Source organism: Pongo abelii, chromosome 10, assembly GCF_028885655.2.
Source record: "Pongo abelii isolate AG06213 chromosome 10, NHGRI_mPonAbe1-v2.0_pri, whole genome shotgun sequence".
Lineage (NCBI taxonomy): Eukaryota > Metazoa > Chordata > Mammalia > Primates > Hominidae > Pongo > Pongo abelii.
In genome coordinates this window covers 105030918-105049363 of record NC_071995.2, presented here as the reverse complement: position 1 = coordinate 105049363, position 18446 = coordinate 105030918, and the positions used below count along the sequence as shown (strand labels likewise).

The 18446-nt window shown below is 40.3% G+C and overlaps 1 protein-coding gene across 12 annotated transcripts in view; it reads right to left on the bottom strand.

Annotated features, from left to right (window-relative positions):
• Positions 1-756: 756 nt before the first annotated feature.
• The window catches only part of TCP11L2 (t-complex 11 like 2), a 46970-nt gene continuing 29280 nt past the window's right edge, over positions 757-18446 (bottom strand). For all 12 annotated transcript variants that reach the window (XM_054527586.2, XM_054527584.2, XM_024256565.3 and 9 more), the window contains 4 exons: positions 14212-14399; positions 13825-14006; positions 9093-9265; positions 757-3817 (listed from right to left, as the gene is read on the bottom strand). In XM_054527586.2, the coding sequence (XP_054383561.1) occupies positions 3573-3817; positions 9093-9265; positions 13825-14006; positions 14212-14399 (788 nt within the window). In that variant the 3' untranslated portion in view covers positions 757-3572. The remainder of the gene's footprint in view (positions 3818-9092; positions 9266-13824; positions 14007-14211; positions 14400-18446) is intronic.

The window sequence follows — 18446 nt, the reverse complement described above, 5'->3', positions numbered from 1 at the left end:
ACTTACTGTGCACTTGGCCTGTTTTGTGGCCTCTTGACAAGTTCCTGTGTATCTCTCATGTTTTAGCTAAAGAATTATCTTCTTTATGAAACAGAGTTTGACCATCTTCTCCCTAGCACTATGCTTTTTTATTATTATTATTTTTTTTTTGGAGACGGGGTCTTGCTCTGTTACCCAGGCTGGAGTGCAGTGGCAAGATCTTGGCTCACTGCAACTTCTGCCTCCCAGGTTCAAGTGATTCTCCTGCTTCAGCTTCCCAAGTAGCTGGAATTACAGGTATGTGCCACCACACCCGGCTGATTTTTGTATTTTTAATAGAGATGGTGTTTCGCTATGCTGGCCAGGTTTTTCTTGAACTCCTGGCCTCAAGTGATGCACCTGCCTTGGCCTCCCAAAGTGCTGGGATTCAGGCATGAGCCACTGCGCCCAGCCCTGGCCTTATTTTTTAACCCGCATTACACTTTATTGTAACTGTTCACAAGTTTGTCCTTCTCAATAGATTATAAACTTCTTGAAGACAGTGTGTTTTATCATCTATGTATCACAACCACTGGGATACTTCTTGGCAGGCACACAGCAGATGCCCAATAGGTATTTGTTGACTCAATGAATGAATGTGTGAATAAACATGATTTGATGTCTGTAAGGCTCTGATGGTCAGCACAAGAATCATTCTAAAAAGACTATCCAATAAAGACTATCCAATATTCCAGCCCCAAGCTACCCAGAAGTGGTTTAGAAAACAGAGACACTGGCTATCATGAAATAATTTTTAATGCTTTAAAATTTAGTAAGTGCACACAATACATGTTTTAGCAGAAGAATGAAAATGTGTGTATGGCATTTAATACAAATTTACATTACAAAATGAGACCATGTTAGGAAAACATTAGAAGTAAACATTTAAGTAAAAACCAAATAAACAACATGCTAAGGGATACAATTTTAAAAATCCTAGTAAATGTAGTTGCCTAAATCCAGACTTGAAACATTGAGATTTACTTTGCCACTAAAAAAAACAAAACAAAACAAAAAAAACAAAAAAGCAGAATGCCCTTCATTTTAAATGCATTAAAAAAAAAGTTTGTACATTGTTTTCCTGCTGGCCACTGTAGTATAATCAAGTATATGAAAGAGGATCAGCTGGATTCAAATCCGGTAATAAAAAAGTACACCACCTGTTAAGTATACAGTTCACCCCAGAAAGCAACAAAAAAATCACACTACATATTACCTTTCTACTGTCAGATTCTCCCTGATGCCCACACCCCAAAGACAGAACAGCTGAGAACTCCTTCAGCTTAAGAGAAAACCAAATGTCTTCAGCACCTTATAGTTTCTGTGCATAGGAAAACATGGGCAGAAGAGGACTGCAGGAAGAGAAAAAAATAGCTAAGACCAATGGTGTACTCTTCAGTAATACTCCACTTGCATGCAGCAGCTTACGTGGAGAGAATGGCTGATGTATTGGGCATTGTGAGAAAAAAAAAAAAAAGCAAAACTGACGTTCATACTTTCCTCAAATTTTGGCAGATTTCCCCAAATACAAACAATGGAGACAATTTATTCACACAATCATTTCCTAGAACTTCATAAAATAATGAAGTAACACCGTAATGGTGAAAGTTGTGGTGAGGAAAAGAAGGTTGGGGAAGAAAGGAATACTTCTTTTTATTTTCTACCCACTCTACCTCACCAAATTGCTAGGGCTCAATTGAGTCCTTAGCAAACAAAACAATCAAAAGTGTATTTTATGCAAATGAAGCTCTTTTTAGACCAAGTACCTCCCAACTGTAGTGCTTCCCACAGCACTCCAAAGAAGAGTAATTCCAGGATAAGCAGATTTCTCTAAAGTCTCTGGCAACTAGTGCCCAACTTTGCAAGGTTTGATTTAATGCTCAAGAATGGCAAATGAGGCCAGGCGCAGTGGCTCACGCCTGTAATCCCAGCACTTTGGGAGGCTGAGGTGGGCAGATCACGAGGTCAGGAGTTCGAGACCAGCCTCACCAACGTGGTGAAACCCTGTCTCTAGTAAAAATACAAAAATTAGCTAGGCATGGTGGTGCGTGCCTGTAATCCCAGCTACTCGGAAGGCTGAGGCAGGAGAATCACTTGAACCTGGGAGGCGGAGGTTGCAGTGAGCCGAGATTGTGCCACAGCACTCCAGCCTGGGCAATTAGAGTGAGATTCCATCTAAAAAAAAAAAAAAAAAAAAAAAGAATGGCAAATGAGGCTGGGCTTGGTGGCTCACGCCTGTAATCCTAGCAGTTAAAGAGTCCGTGGCGGGTGGATCACGAGGTCAGGAGTTCAAGACAAGCCTGGCCAACATGATGAAACCCTGTCTCTACTAAAAATACAAAAATTAGCTGGGCGTGGTGGCGGGCGCCTGTAGTCCCAGCTACTCGGGAGGCTGAGGCAGGAGAATTGCTTGAACCTAGGCGACAGAGGTTGCAGTGAGCTGAGATCGTGCCACTGCACTCCAGCCTGGGTGACAGAGTGAGACTGCGTCTCAAAAAAAAAAAAAAAAGGCAAATGATAATGATCCTTAGAAGGGCATCTTGGTCATAACACGGTAAAGCTTTCATCAGCACAAAAGACATCTGCTAGTTAAGTTATATGGGTAAGAAATCCAAAGTTTAACTGTTTCTTTTTCAGATATGAACTTCATGGAGAACGGGATCTCATTTTATCATTGACTCCCTTTCTTCTTCTTACAAGTAAACCAAATGAGCCCTACCTCACATAAAAATATTAAACTCTTATATAAACCTTATCAATGGCCTGAGAAATGCAAGGACATTCACTAAGAAATTTGTGCAAAAATTGTTTTTCTTGGAGAGCAGGCTAAATTGTAAGAAGAAACAAACTTCTAGAATAATTTGAGAAGGGAGTTGCTTCTATTTTCACTAAACAAACAAGGGAGGTTTTATCTAAAGTTTGTATATAGCATGAAAATGTACTTAATACATTAAAATTCTAAATAAATACTGACCATTGGTATTATAAAGTGTGATTTGGTACATTTGTGGAATTTGAGGACTGACTTTGTAAGTTTCTATTAACACATTAATAAAATGTAATTGTACATTTCAAATACAATTGTGTTTACTTCACATCATTTATTCAGAACATCAGTTCCCTCAGTTATTGTCAGAACCTTCAACCCTTTAAGGAGTTGTACCAAAATTAAAAATCATTAGGTTTGATAATGACAAGTGAGAAAAACAACTCCTTATGGGTTGAATGTCATAAGCCAAATATAAATGGTTACGAAAACATTTACAAGTATTATATAGGTAATATAATTAATTACAAATTGTTTTCTGTTCATTACAAATGTCTGTTTTAAACTTGAAAATGATGCACAAATAGGGTCTATGTGATGTTTATGTCTTATGAGGGTCTATGTGATGTGTGTGTCTTCTGTAATGCTAATATTACCCATTACACAGATTTGGGCTAATACTGCACCACAGTACTGAGAATGTGCTGGATCTCTAATGCCGTCAATGGAAGTGGACTGGATACCAAAGTGCTGGATTTCCAATCTCTCATCCAATGTCAGTTCTTCTTTAGTTAGTAGGAGGTGAAGCATCTACCTTCCCCATGGCTTCCTCATTGAAGAGCAGCTTTCGAAGTATATTTGCATAAAATGGTCCATACACTTGTTTGTTGAGATTCACAATGTTTGCATATTGAGAGCCTAGGGCTTCTAGCTCCTGCTGAATGACAGCTAGGCCTCCTGGCATAGGAGGCATGCATTTTTGAGGGCTTGGAAGACAAAGTAGGCTTCTCATGTAAAGCTTAATTCGTTTATCTGAAGGGGAAAAAAGATACCTTTATCTGTCCATTATTAAAGTACATAATTTTTAAAAACAAGAACAAGTAATTGTAGGTTGACTGCAATAATGTCCCCAATTCTTTACCCCTCCCTGCACCCAACCCCTTTCCAAGGTAGCTTTGCAGCTCCTCCTATCAAAGGCTGGAGTGTGTTTTTCCCATCCTTTTTATCTGGGCTGGCCCTGTGACTTACTTTGGCCAATACAGAATGCGGTGGAAATGCCAGAGTACCATTTTCATGCCTTGGCCTCAAGAGGCCACTCTTGTTCATGTCCACCGTCTACCTACTACCGCCATGAGAATAAGCCTGGGCTTGCTGGATGATGAGAGACCAAGGAGAGGGAAACCCAGCTGTTCCATCTGAGGCCATCCTAGACCAGCCCATAGCCAACCAGCATTCAAACACTGAGAAACTCCAGCCAGGATCAGCAAAGTTTCCATCCTGAGTCACAGCTGAACCACAAATACATTAGTGAGTTCAGCAAGACCAAAAGAGCCACCCGGTCGCCTCACAGACTGGTGAGTAATAATAAATGCTCATTTTTTTTAAGCTCAGGAGTTTTGTGGTATTTTGTTATGCAGCAATAGCTGACTGATAAAAAAGGCAGAGCCCTATTTGGGGGGAATCTTCTACAAAAGTTAATCCTAAATGTTCATGATTGTAATTACATACACTAAAGCTGAGTTTGTAAACTGGCATTGCCAGTCTGGCCCATGCAGTGTCTTTTTTAAAAACAGAAGCCATTTAAAATCAGGAGATTTCACATAGAAATCCGTATTTCTGCTTTCTCTTGAAAAATCTAGAGATCTGGCAAACTTGGGGGCCCAAATTACTACACGGCAAGGGGGACCACACATCTAGGTTTCCCCAGGACAGTCAAAATTTACACCTGTTGTCCTGGCATAATTTTAAAAAGAGACCCTCAAAAGTACCCTGGTTGAACAATAAATTACATGGTGCCAGGCGTAGTGACTCACACCTGTAATCCCAGCACTTTGGGAGGCCGAGGTGGGAGACTGATCGAGCCTAGGAGTTCGAGACCAGCCTGAGCAATATAGTGAAACTTCGTCTCTACAAAAAAAAATTAAAAATTAGCCAGGCATGATGGTGTGTGCCTGTAGTCCCAGCTACTTAGGAGGCTGAGTTGAGAGGACTGCCTGAGCTCATGAGGCTGCAGTGAGCTGTGATCATGCCACCACACTCCAGGCTGGGCAACAGAGGGAGACTCCATCTCAAACATAATTAATTAATACTAAATAAGTTACAGGGCACTTCACACGTGGCCAAGAATCAGGAGACACTGAGGAAGGGACATCCCAACTAGCACACCATTGTGCCACCTTCCCTGCCCTTCCTACATCACCGCCTCAATGTATCTGACTTTGAGATGACTACACAAAAGCATAGAAATGCATATGGAAATCAGGCTGCAATAGCATAGGACAACTATTAATAATACTGGACAGAAAAGACCTGCTATAGCTCAGGCCGCTCCAAGGGCTTTCTCTGGCTTTGGGAACAGAAACCTCACCAATAAGAAGGTTTACTAAGGAAAATATACCACACTGAATATAGACAACTATGATACTACTGAAATTCTTATCGCCAAAGAATGCTCACAAAAATCATACATTCCAGCTAGGTCTGACCTAGAACTTAGTTTCCAATGTCCATCTTAGAATTCTTTCCTTTTACTAGAATGCCCTTCAATCTCATCTCATCTCATCTCTGCCCAGAATCAGAGGCATCCTTCAATGTCGTGCCAAAAGTTACCTCCTTTCTGTGACTTTCCTTAGCATCTGTTACCAGACTATCATGACATATGATTGCCAGTTGAGAAGGTGTCTCTCTCCCTTCTTGGACAGTGGACTCTCTGACCATGAGCGTTATATCTTTTTTATCTTTATATTCTTGGTCTGTCATGTGACAGACACATTGTAAATGCTGACTGAACTTAAGTGAGAATGGACTGAAAAGAGTCTATAAAGATAAATAACAAACTGAAAACCATGGCAGCCAGGGGAAAATGGGGACTGAAGAAGGCAAACAAAGGTGACTTAAGCCTTATCTGTATTTTTTTTCTTTTTTTTTATATAGACAGGGTCTCCATCTGTTGCCCAGGAGAGTCTCAAACTCCTGGCTTCAGCCTTCCAAAGTGCTGGGATGACAGGCATGAGCCACCGTGCCTGGCCTTTGTCTGTAATTTTTCTACAAGGAGAAATTATTCTGTATCACCTGTGCAATTGAAATTACTTGTTAAAAGTGTAGATGGCAGGCCAGGCGCAGTGGCTCATGCCTGTAATCCCAGCACTTTGGGAGGCCGAGGTGGGCGGATCACGAGGTCAGGAGTTTGAGACCAGCCTGGCCAATATGGTGGAACCCCGTCTCTACCGAAAATACAAAAAAAAAAAGCTGGGCATGGTGGTCTGCACCTGTAGTCCCAGCTACTAGGGAGGGTGGGGCAGAAGAATACCTTGAACCTGGGAGGCAGAGGTTGCAGTGAGCCAAGATCACACCACTGCACTCCAGACTGGGCAACAGAGCAAGACTCCATCTCAAAAAAAAAAAAAGTAGACGTAGGCATGCAAATAATTTACACAGCAGGTAACCCATAATTTTTACTTAGTATGTATTCGAAAGAAAAATCCCTTTCTAATATCTTTTCAAAAGGTTAAGAATTGTAATGGGAATTGGGGATTATAATCCCTTCAGTAAATAAATAGCGCATCAACTGAGAACAAAAGAGAGCATACTATGGGTACCCTTAGCAGAGGAAAACCATGGCCAACACTGATCAAGCCCTTCTCAGGTTCCATGAATCTCTCTGTTTAATTTATTCTAACTCCTCTGCAGGCATACATTTAGAGTTAACTGTGTACTACTTTCTCTTTAGACTAGTTGCCTGACCTTCAGAGGCCCAGGTCTATATCATCACAGATATGATCCCAACGCTTTCCCATAAGAAGGTTTAAAGAATGAAACCCTTTCAAAATTGTTATTATGTCAGCAAGTGGTTCTGTCTCCTCTGCCTCTTTTGCAGATGAGTCTGTTTTTAGGCAAAGGCTAAAGTGACCGGAGTGTTTGTCCAGTCAGGAGCAGCCACACGGAGTCCCTGCCAAAGGCATGTCCTTGGCTTCCAGAGTCGAAGAAGAGACATTCAAGTGAGTCACTTAAGTTGCTAGGGCAACAGTACTCTGAATGAGATTAAAAATGCTTTCAATTTGCAAAAGGACAGGAAAGTTGGACTGGGGAAAAGCTGGGTGGACAAAAGTTGCTTTACCAGATTTTAAGAGGCATCTCCTGGCCCTCAGCTTCCCTCTTCCTTCTGATACTGCAAGCATTTCCCTTATCCAAAGAAAAGTCACAGAGTACACTCTGACACTCTGGCCACTCTGCCAGCAAGCGACAGCACTCCAGTTCTGACTGAGGTGCCAGTCAGAGCAGTTAGGAACATGAGCTCTGGAGTCAGACAGGCTGGGGAAGACAGAATCTGCCCCCAGCTTGTTATGGGACTTTGAGTGAAAGTTATTTAACCTCTCCAAGTCTCCTATGCATTCACCCATTTCACAAATATTTATTAAATATATGTGCACGTGCAGCATTGCACAAGAATATAGCAGTGAACAAACCTGCACGCTGTCCTCATGAGGCCTGCACACTACTGGGGATCTGGCAGTATGCTGCAGAGACTGCTGGGCAGTGTCTCAGTCCCTACTCTATCCCTCTTCCTCCTAGAACACCATCTCTCAGGTTTTACCTGTTCAGCTGGGGACGACATGCTCTGAGGACAGATGCATGTCAGCATGTGAAGGTATATAGATAAGGGCTTGGTCACAGGTGACAGTGGTCATGCTCTCTTATTGTTATCAACTATCCCCTCTCAGGAGCAGCCTCTCCAGCAGCCCACAATGTTGTATACACCAACACTGTTCCTTTCTGGGGGCAAAGTTGAAGCTTGGATCCCCAGCATTCCATGTCCCTAGGGATAAGGATGAACAACACCATTTGAAAGCCTCAAATCACTAATAAAATGTATTTGTATTCTTAGGGCCGTCAATGTTGTACTTTGAAAATTTGCAGATTAGTCCTAGCAGGTTAGTACACTCTGATTCTATACTCTTCTACTTTTGGTTTTCATCCTTCAACCTCTGTAGTAGACAACTGCTTTGTACCACACGGCAGCTTCTCCCCTTCCTTATGGCCACAATACTCTGATTTCATTCGGGGGTAACCATCTCCTCCCTACTCTCATCAGGTGTTACAGAGAAAACTGACTCCTCCTTGGCTCCAGGAGGTGAATACATGTCTCAGGCTTAACTTTCTTCCCCTCAGGCCACCATGACCAATTCAAGAATGGGACGTGAACCATAGTCAGGCTAACTGGAGCCACTGAGACTCAATGATGGGGTCACTGCTTAAGCCAACAGGGAGGCAGATTCCTTGTTCTTCACTGGACTTAAATATGGAAGGTTGTAGGCTGGAGCTAAAGCCATCCTGCTGTCATGAGAAAAGTCTGCCTTTTCTCATGCTGTCATGAGTGAAGGCAGCCGGCCCAGGAGAAGGTAGTGTTGAGAGCTGGAGACAGGAAAACTAGTGCCAGTGACAGCTGGAACCCTCATTAGGCTGTACCAGAAGCCAGCCCTACCCCTGGTCTTTTCAGTTAGATGAGAAAATAAATGCTCATTTTGTTTAAGCTAGTTTAGAAGTTTAGATTCTTGTCACAGATAACAGAAAAAGTCCTAACTCATACATTATCCATTTTCCCAACTCACCAACACAGCTTTACTTTGAGACAGTCAATTTTCTGGCTGACCATTACAAAAAGAAGCCTACACACTATGTCTCCCAGATACACGCATTTTTAGTCTTTGTCTCTTTAAGCCTGACCAAGTTCCTTCAGAGCTGCTCACAGCAGAACTGATACCTACTATCTGTGAACATATTGCCAGCTGGTTTGAATTACTGCATTGATCTAGGATTTTAACACTACTCCAGCACTCTGTTATTCTCATCATAAAATCTATTGGCTGAATAGATAATAGGCCCTGAAACATCCCCCAACTCCACAACACACAGAAGCAGCAATGAGTCCCAGGCCTTTGAAAACATTAATATTTCTTGATATTTTCAATATTTATCCTCCAAAAGTGGGTAATGTGTTTAAGATCAAAATTTGACTGACTTAATATTAGTCAAAATCAGCAAGTTAAAGCAAATTGGAATTGAAGCAGAAATCAATAAAAGGACTCACCAATCAAGGACCAGATAGGATTGTCCTCCTCTTCAATGCTTGAAAATTGACCTATAAGATTAGCTTGAATCTCAGCATTTAAAGTGGGTAAACCTCTTTCCATCAGGGTCTTGTTAACCTCAACACAAGTCTGAACACCAATAGAATTCAGGACTTCCTTCAAGTTAAAGGTCCTATGAAACATAAAATAAGATTCCATCAGGGAAAGTTTTTGTTCATCAAGTTATTATTTTTAATATACAGACTTGTTTTAGATGTCTACCAAATTTCTCTTATACAGACAATAATAACCTCTATTAGAATGAACTTATAAAATAGTAACTCCTCCCAACCACCAACCTTCTGATGTAGCAGATTTCTAAATGCTTAAAATCATTAAATTGTGTAGCAGTGTTTAAATAGAAAAGCATACGCAGAAAAATGTAGTCCCCAAAAATGCACCTGCAACCCCATTTATATTGCAGGGCTATCAGAAAGGGACAGAAAACACCAATATACTTCTTAAAATAAACTTGTTGGTCTGAGTGGATTAATTCACACATTTTAAAAAATGCACTTGATAAATGAAGTAGACTCAATTCATCTATGCCTGAGCAGTAAATCTATAACACCAATCAAAAACAACAAATGAAGATATTCAGAGGTCAAATACCTAAAACTTTTGGCTGATCATGACCAAAGATAATAAGCTCCTTCCCATTATTCAAGTAACTGATAAATAATCTCCAATATATAGAGTCCAGAAAGTTGTAAAGGTAATTAAAGAGTGAGTTATTTAGTAGGTAAGGAAAAATAGGTAATTAGAAAAGGCATTTGTTGGGTCCACACTACTAGGGAAAGATGATTGAAAATTTTATCTCACTATCCAGAAAGGGTCCTTAAGATAACTCTGCAAAATGGGAATTAAAGGATGAGAGAAGGGCTCAATGATAGGAAGCAGTATAATGGAGTGAGTTGGAACATAAGCTATGGTGTCATGTGGAGCTGGGTTCAAATCCTGGCTCTACCACTGAACTTCTATGTGTCTCATATTTAGCTCTTAGCAGATTATCAGGCACATGGAAGAGGGAAAAGAGAAAAATAGGTTATCATGTTTATCATCATTAACAGCAATAAGAAATAAGTTCTTGGTGTTCTGCCTTGACTGGAATTTGTTATAAGCCCACACTGGACCTGACATTGGAATTCTGTAATCCAAGGATAGACTGATTGTAATAAAATTTTTACTTTCCGACTTTTTATCCACTACAATGTACTGCCCTAGCTTTTTCTTGCTTTTAATCAGTGAGTTCTTAGGCTAAAGGGAAACTGGCTAGCCATATGCAGAAAATTGATACTGGACTCCTTCCTTTCACCAGATACAAAAATCAACTCAAGATGGATTAAAGACTTAACTATAAGACCTTTAAAAACCCTAAAGGAAGACCCAGGAAATACCATTATGGACATAGGCCTTGGCAAACATTTTGTGATGAATTATCCAAAAGCAAATGCAACAAAAACAAAAATAGACAAGTGGGACCTAATTAAACTAAAGAGCTTATGCACAGCAAAAGAAATTATCCACAGAGTAAACAGCCTATAGAATGGGAGAAAATATTTGCAAACTATGCATTCAACCAAGGTCTAATATCTAGAATCTACAAGGAACTTAAACACTCAACAAGCAAAAAACAACCTCATTAAAAAATGGGCAAAGGACATGAACAGATATCTCTCAAAAGAAGACATACATGTAGCCAACAAGCATCTAAGAAATGCTCAACGTCACTAATCATTAGAGAAATGCAAATCAAAACCACAGTGAGATACCATCTCATACCAGTCTGAATGGCTATTTTTTTCTTTTCTTTTGAGACGGAGTCTCACTCCGTCACCCAGGCTGGAGTGCAGTGGCACAATCTGGGCTCACTGCAACCTCTGCCTCCCAGGTTCAAGTGATTCTCCTGCCTTAGCTTCCTGAGTAGCTGGGACTACAGGCACGCGCCACCATGCTCGGCTAATTATTTTTTGTATTTTTTGTAGAGACAGGGTTTCGCCATCTTGGGCAGACTAGTCTCGAACTCCTGACCTCAAGTGATCTGGCTGCCTCGGCCTCCTAGAATGCTGGGATTACAGGTGTAAGCCACCGTGCCCAGCCTGAATGGTTATTATTAAAAAGTCAGAAAATAACAGATTCTGGCAAGGTTGTAGAGAAAAGAGAGCACTTATACACTGCTGGTGGGAATGTAAATTAGTTTAGCCACTGTGGAAAGCAGTTTGGAGATTTCTGAAATAACTTAAAACAGAACTACCATTCAACTGAGCAATCTCATTACTGGGTTTATTCCCAAAGGAATAGAAATCACTCTATCAAAAAGACACATGTACTCATATGTTCACTGCAGCACTATTCGCAACAGCAAAGACATGGAATCAACCTAGATGCCCATCAATGGTGGACTGGATAAAGAAAATATGGTACATATACACCATGGACTACTATACAGCTGTATAAAGAATAAGATCATGTTCTTTGCAGCAACATGGGTAAAACTGGAGACGATTATCCTAAGTGAATTAATTCAGAACAGACAGAAAACCAAATACCTCATGTTCTCGCTTATAAGTGGGAACTAAACACGGAGTAAACATGGACACAAAGGGGAACAACAGATACTGGCTCCTACACTTAAAGGTGGAGGTCTGGAGGAGGGTGAGGGTTGAAAAACTAACTATGCTCACTACCTGGGTGATGAAATCACTGGTACACCAAACCCCAGTGACCCTAAATTTACCCATGTAAAAAACCTGTACATGTGCCCCTACACCTAAAAGTTGAAAAAGGGAAAAAGTAAAAATCAATTAATCAATAAATCCTCTTTCAGCTCTTCAAAAAAAGTTGTCTTAGCATAACCCATGCCTTCTACTCACAATGAAGAGGGAAAAACTCTAGTTTTCAAGATGCATCATCAAACCAAATATAAATGACATCTTGGTCTACTATTTAGTACTATCCCTTTTTTTAATACTATGAATGCTATTGCCCCGTCCGTAATTAGGATAATTGAGAATTGATTGTATTCATTTCCTAACACAGGGAAAAAATTTAAACAATAAAACAACCAGATACAATTATAAAGACGATGATTTAATGGCTAGTTACTAATAGCTAGCATTCACTGAGTACATATTACGTGCCACGCACCTGTACCTGAATCATCGTAAGTTCTCATAACTCCAAGGTAGATATTAATACAATTATTATTCCCTTCTTACAAGTGAGGAAGTCAGGGTCATAGTAATTTAAGAACATATGCAAGTGTTCATAATAAGTCAATAGCAGAGCTGGGATTTAAACCCTGGTCTGTCTGACCCGAAAGCCTGTCTTCTTAGTAACCACTTTCTGTATACTTTATATTAACATTTCAGCAGCACTGGGTGTTCTCTAAAGGCTTAATAAATAAAAGTTTCTGGAAAGTAATGACTACCTGTGCAGGGAAATGGTAAGATAAGGCCAACTGCAAAATCGGAGGTTTCCTTTCATTATAGGTCTTGGTCCTGGAATATTAATGAGCATCAGAATCAGGAGAAAGGTCAGATCAGGGCTCAGTCCTTGGTCTGCCCTTTTCTATTTGCAGCCCAAGGCAAATTCTATTCTATCTCTAAGCTTCAGTTCAAAATGAGAAGTTGGATTCTATAACTACGTGGGCTCCTTTTGGCTCTTAATAGTCTAGGATTTCATTAAGTAATTTATATGCTCTCTGAATAATAGGTGGGAGGATGAGAAGACAGACGCATCTCCCTTCAATTACAGGAATAAAGAGGACATGCCTCTGAAGACACCTGAAAGGGGAACCAGCAGGAGAAGTTGACCCATAAGAGACCCACAGAACCATCTGGCCATTCACCAAGACTAAGAATTTTCTGACTTGGATAGGAATTCCTATTGGATGATGTAAATGCAAAAGCTAAATGGGATTCCAGCATTCATGAAGGTGTAATACTGGAGATAAATTTAGCAAAAACCAAAATCTTCACTGGACTGTGTCACATCTCTGAAGGGCAGAATTGTCAGCACTTCTGAAGACTTCGTAGCACGGTGGATTTGTGAAGTCAGTAAACATTTCATTGCAGAAAAATGATGAAGTCAGAACAACTGGAGGAAAGCCCTCTTCATTAGCACAATTCTAGGGAGGCCGAGACCATCCTGGCCAACATGGTGAAACCTGGTCTCTACTAAAAATACAAAAATTAGCTGGGTATGGTGGTGCATGCCTGTAGTCCCAGCTACTTGGGAGGCTGAGGCAAAAGAATTGCTTGAACCCGGGAGGCGGAGGTTGCAGTGAGCTGAGATTGTGCCACTGCACTCTAGCCTGGTGACAGAGCGAGACTCTGTCTCAAAAAAAAAAAAAAAAAAAAATTGCGCAATTCTAAACATCAAGCTTTGCAGATTTCTGTGTTTCATTTTTTTCCAAAGCACTGTCAAAGAAAAGTTGTTGTACACATTCATTGTAAGTGGAAATACTACACTCACCCTGGCACTTGTCATGGAAAACACCTCTCCCTTCCTATGAGAGGACATCTAAGCCTTCAGAGATATTAAAGGAAATTCTAGAAAAAGGTGTAAGATAAGCTTCTCTAAAGCGCAGTCCTGAATCTCACATCCAGATGTCCAAGGTCATTCTTGTTCTCTGAGACACATGCAGAGCCTTAATACAAGAGGGAGCAGATGCAAAAATTTGGAACTTACTCTTTGTTCATGCCTTCAAGTAGAACAGCTGAAATCCTTTTTAACCTGCTTGCAAGCTCAGGCAGGCCTTCTGTAATAGCACCCACCATGTTGTTGGTAATTAGGGACAGGCAGGCAATAATTTTCAATTGATTCAGCTTTTCTGTCAGTTCCTGAAGACGTGCTCCATCTGTCATGAGTGTCTAACATATTTATTTAAAATATAAAAATAGAAAGGGTAGCTCAATAGCATGAAAATACAAAACAGGCAATGTCATTTCCAAATTCCCATTTTTATCTGATTTTTGTAAAGTCATTAAACCACATGAAACACAGACCAGATGATTCAAAGTTAGAAGTTAAGAATAAAAATACTGGCAAATTTGGGTGAAGAACAAAATCACTCACCTCTGGTAATTCTTTTTTCTGATAATCCCACTGTAACAGTTTCAAGTAACTATTATTTAGCACCAAAGTAGGACTCAGGCTTGGCTTGGAGGTATTTTCGGCCCCAGGAGTTAAAGCACTCTCAGAAAGAGAAAATAATTCTTCATTTACAGATTCTTTTATCCATTCTGTAGTCTGATCAAGAGCACCTAAGAGTGAAAAGGCCACATATTTGTTCTACAGCTGATTGATCCCTTCACTGGTGTATTCCACTTGACAGATGCTGTGTTGGGTGCTGGGCATGAATGAAAAGACACAGTCATGCCCTGCAAGGAGTTTATAGTCCAGATGGAAAGGCAGACCTGTAAACTAACAATTATAACAGAGTACAATGAATGCTAGTAATTGTGGGAGAAGAGTCTGTCCAGGAAATAATCTAAGAGGAAGAGCTCTGTAAGTGCTCTGGAAAAGAGAGCATATGGCACATTCTAGATGCCACATTCTGGATGCCACAAACAAATCTGTATTGCTGGTCCATAAAGAACTAGGGGTAAGAGGGTTGTAGCAAATGGCATTGGATGGGTGGTTAGAAGCCAGCCTTGAGTTTATGCAGAGAAGGTATTTAGAGTAAAGGCATTAATTTTCACACATTTTTGGTAAAAGGTGAAAGATTTATACAATCCGAAGGGAAAATAGAGTATAACTATTACACATTTTTGGGTCTTGGACCGCTTTTAATATCTAATTAGAGATACGCCTTTCCCAAGATGAATGTGCACACTCACGTGCACATGTCCACAAACAATTGTCATTCTCTCTTACCAGATTCATAGTCCCCAGGTTACGAACACCAGTGATGGGAATGGGGAGTTTTGAATAATATTCTTTTCTTTCTTTTCTTTTTTTTAAGATGGGGTCTCGCTCTGTCACCCAGGCTGGAGTGCAGTGGGGTGATCTCAGCTCACTGCAACCTCCGCCTCCCAGGTTCAAGCGATTCTCCTGCCTTAGCCTCCTGAGTAGCTGGGACTACAGGCGTGCACCACCACACCCAGATAATTTTTGTATTTTTAGTAGAGATGGGGTTTCACCGTGTTGGCCAGGATGGTCTTGATCTCCTGACCTCATGATCCACCCACCTCGGCCCCCCAAAGTGTTGGGATTACAGGCGTGAGCCACTGCGCCCAACTGAATATTATTATTTTCAACATGGAACCTGTATGATCAGATATGTATGTCAGAAAAATTGCTTGGAAAGAAAGACTGAATTCGTGGAGGGAGAGTAAATTGTTGCAGTGGTTCAAACAAGAGAGTGAATGGATAAGGGCAGTGGAAGTGAGGGGTAAGGAGGGAAAAAGTGAGAAATATTTAGGGGGAGCACCCACAGGTCTTGGTGACCACTTACATGTAGAGAGTAGGAAAGGAGTATTCTAGGATGACTCCCAGATTTGTACCTTGGACATCTGAATGAATGCCTGTGCCATCTACCAAGATACAGAATATAGGCTAGAGAGGTTCTGAAATAAATCCTTCCCATAACCTTTCTAAGGCCACCATCTGGTTGTCAAATCCAACAAACATGTCCTTCCTACCTTTTTTAAACATCTCTGTAATACAGACATCTCTTAGTACAGCCCTCCAGAAACTCTTTTCCTGGCTTTTCTGATACCACTCTTTCCTGGTTTCCCCTAGCTGTGCTTCTGCATCTCATACTTGGGTTGAGAAGACAGGTGCATCTCCCTTCAATTACAGGAAAATGTTCCTCTGCCTGTTCCTTAAATGTTGATACTTCCAAGCACTCTACCCAATCCCCACTGATTTGGTACTCTTCAATCTCACTAGACCACCTTACTCATTTCTGTGGTTTCTATTTCCACCCATACCCCATAAGGCTCCTAAATCTGTATCTATAGCCCTCACTTCTCTCCTGAGCTTTTGATTTCCTCATTTGTAGAATGAGCAAGTGGGAGGAGAGTCACTAAATATGAAGTTGAGCAGAGATGCCCAGTATAGAACACTGCTACACAGTGTTTCCATCATCCAGATATAACAGGTACTTTATACCTGTTATATGTACAGTCTTGAGATTCTTTAATGTCAAGACTATAGACAATAGTAAGATAATTTGGAAGTGAAGAGTTTTTAGTATTTGTTTACCTTTACTTTTTATTATTATTTTGTTTTTTTCACATATATAAATATGTTTATATTTACAGACATAATAAATTCATACAATAAAATGTTCAGCTCTTAAGTGTTCAGTTTGGTGAGTTTTGACTAGTCTATATACCTGTGCAACTACCACCTAAAACAAGATATAGATCATATCCATTACCCCAGAAAGTTCTCTCGTCTCCCTTTCCAGTCAATGTGCACCTTACTCAACTACTTTTAACTCCTAACTGCATGAATCAGTTTGCCTTCTAGAAATTCATATAAATGGAATCATAAAGTACCTAGCATAGTGTTTCTGACATTTACCCACACTGACTTATGTATCACAGTTCATTCTTTTTTAGGGCTTTAAAAATAACTTTTAAATTTTGAAATAGCTTAAACTATTTCAAAATAAAAGACTTAAGAAGTTGTGAAAATAGTACAGACAGTTCCTGTATACCCTTCACCCAGCTGCCCCCAAGGACAGCATCGTAAATAACTACAGTATATTGTTAAAATCAGGAAACTGACATGGGTACAATACCATTAACTTATACTGATTTTGCCAGTTTTTGCATGCATCCTTTGTGTGTGTATAGTTCTAAGAAATTTTATTACATATGTGGATCCCTGTAACCATCAGGATACTCAACTATTCCATCACCATAAAATATCTCCTCATGTTACCTCCCAGTAGTCACACTCTCACCTCAACCCTCACTTCTGGTAACCACTGATCACCATAACTATGTCACTTCAAGAATGTTATGTAAATAGAATCATACAATATGTAGCTGTTATGGACTGTTTTTTGTGTCCACCTGCCACGCAAATTTCTATCATGAAGCCCTAACTTCCACTGTGATGGCATTTGGAGATGGAGACTTTGGGAGGTAATTAGGGTTAGATGAGGTCATGAGGGTTGACACCCTTAAAAGAGGAGACAAGAAAGAGCTTCCTCTCTCTCTTTCCATCTGCAGTGCCAGGAAGAAAGCCCTCATCAGGAACCAAATGAGCTGGCACCTTCATTTTGGACTTTCAGCCTTGAGAACTGTGAAAAATAAACTAATACTGTTTAAGCTACCGAGTCTGTGGTACTTTGTTATGGTAGCCTGAGTAGACCAGCAAAATAACCCTTTGAGATTGGCTTTGTTTTCTAAGCATCCATCCAAGTTGTATGTATCAATAGTTCATTCCTTTTTATTACTGAGTGGTATTCTATTGTATGGATATACCACAGTCTGTTTATCTACTTACCTGTTGAAAGCCATTTTGGTTGTTTCAGTTTGGGGTTATACAAATAAGGCTGCTATGAATATTTATGTACAGGTTTTTGTGTGAATGTAAGTTTACAATTCTTGGGGATAAAGACTCACTATTGCAATTGCTATGTTGTAAGTGAGTTTAATAAGAAACTGCCTAATGATTTCCCAGAGTTTAACCTTTGTTTTTAATATATTTAATTGTAAATTTATATAATTTAATTTTTAGTAATGGCTGTGTTTACTAGCTCACAAAATTCCTTAAAGTATAGCAAATGGCTCCCAAGTCTGTACCGACCACATCCAGATTACCACTGACAGTGTCCATTTCTAAAACTGATTATCTGTCAAACAGAGCCCAGTATAATTAGGCAGGCAAGTCTTTTACATTTATTCCTTGAAACAGATTTGACAAGAACATAAACATAAGTTGCAGTGCAAAGAGACTGATCAGCAACAGACTGCCTCAACAGTTTAGAAAGCAAGACAGAGAATGAAGAAGCAGCTTGACTGGGTAGTCAAATTTGCATTGCAGATGAATGAATCTCAACTTAGTGCAACCTAATATCAAAGCAATCAACATGTGACTAAGAACTTGTGCTAGGCTCCCCCATGCAGAGTAAGTGGCTGGTGCAGTAGTTGGGAGCCGTGGCCTCTGAGCCAGGCAGTCTCAATTTCGATCTGGCCTTTACCACTCATTAGCTGTATGCCTTGGGCAGGTTACCTAATGTCTTCTCAGTTTCCTCTGTCTGTGAATTGGGGATAATATTCCTCCTGAAGCTGTGGTAAAGATTCAACAAACTAGTACATGCAAAACACTTAGAACCGTTTCTGGCACAA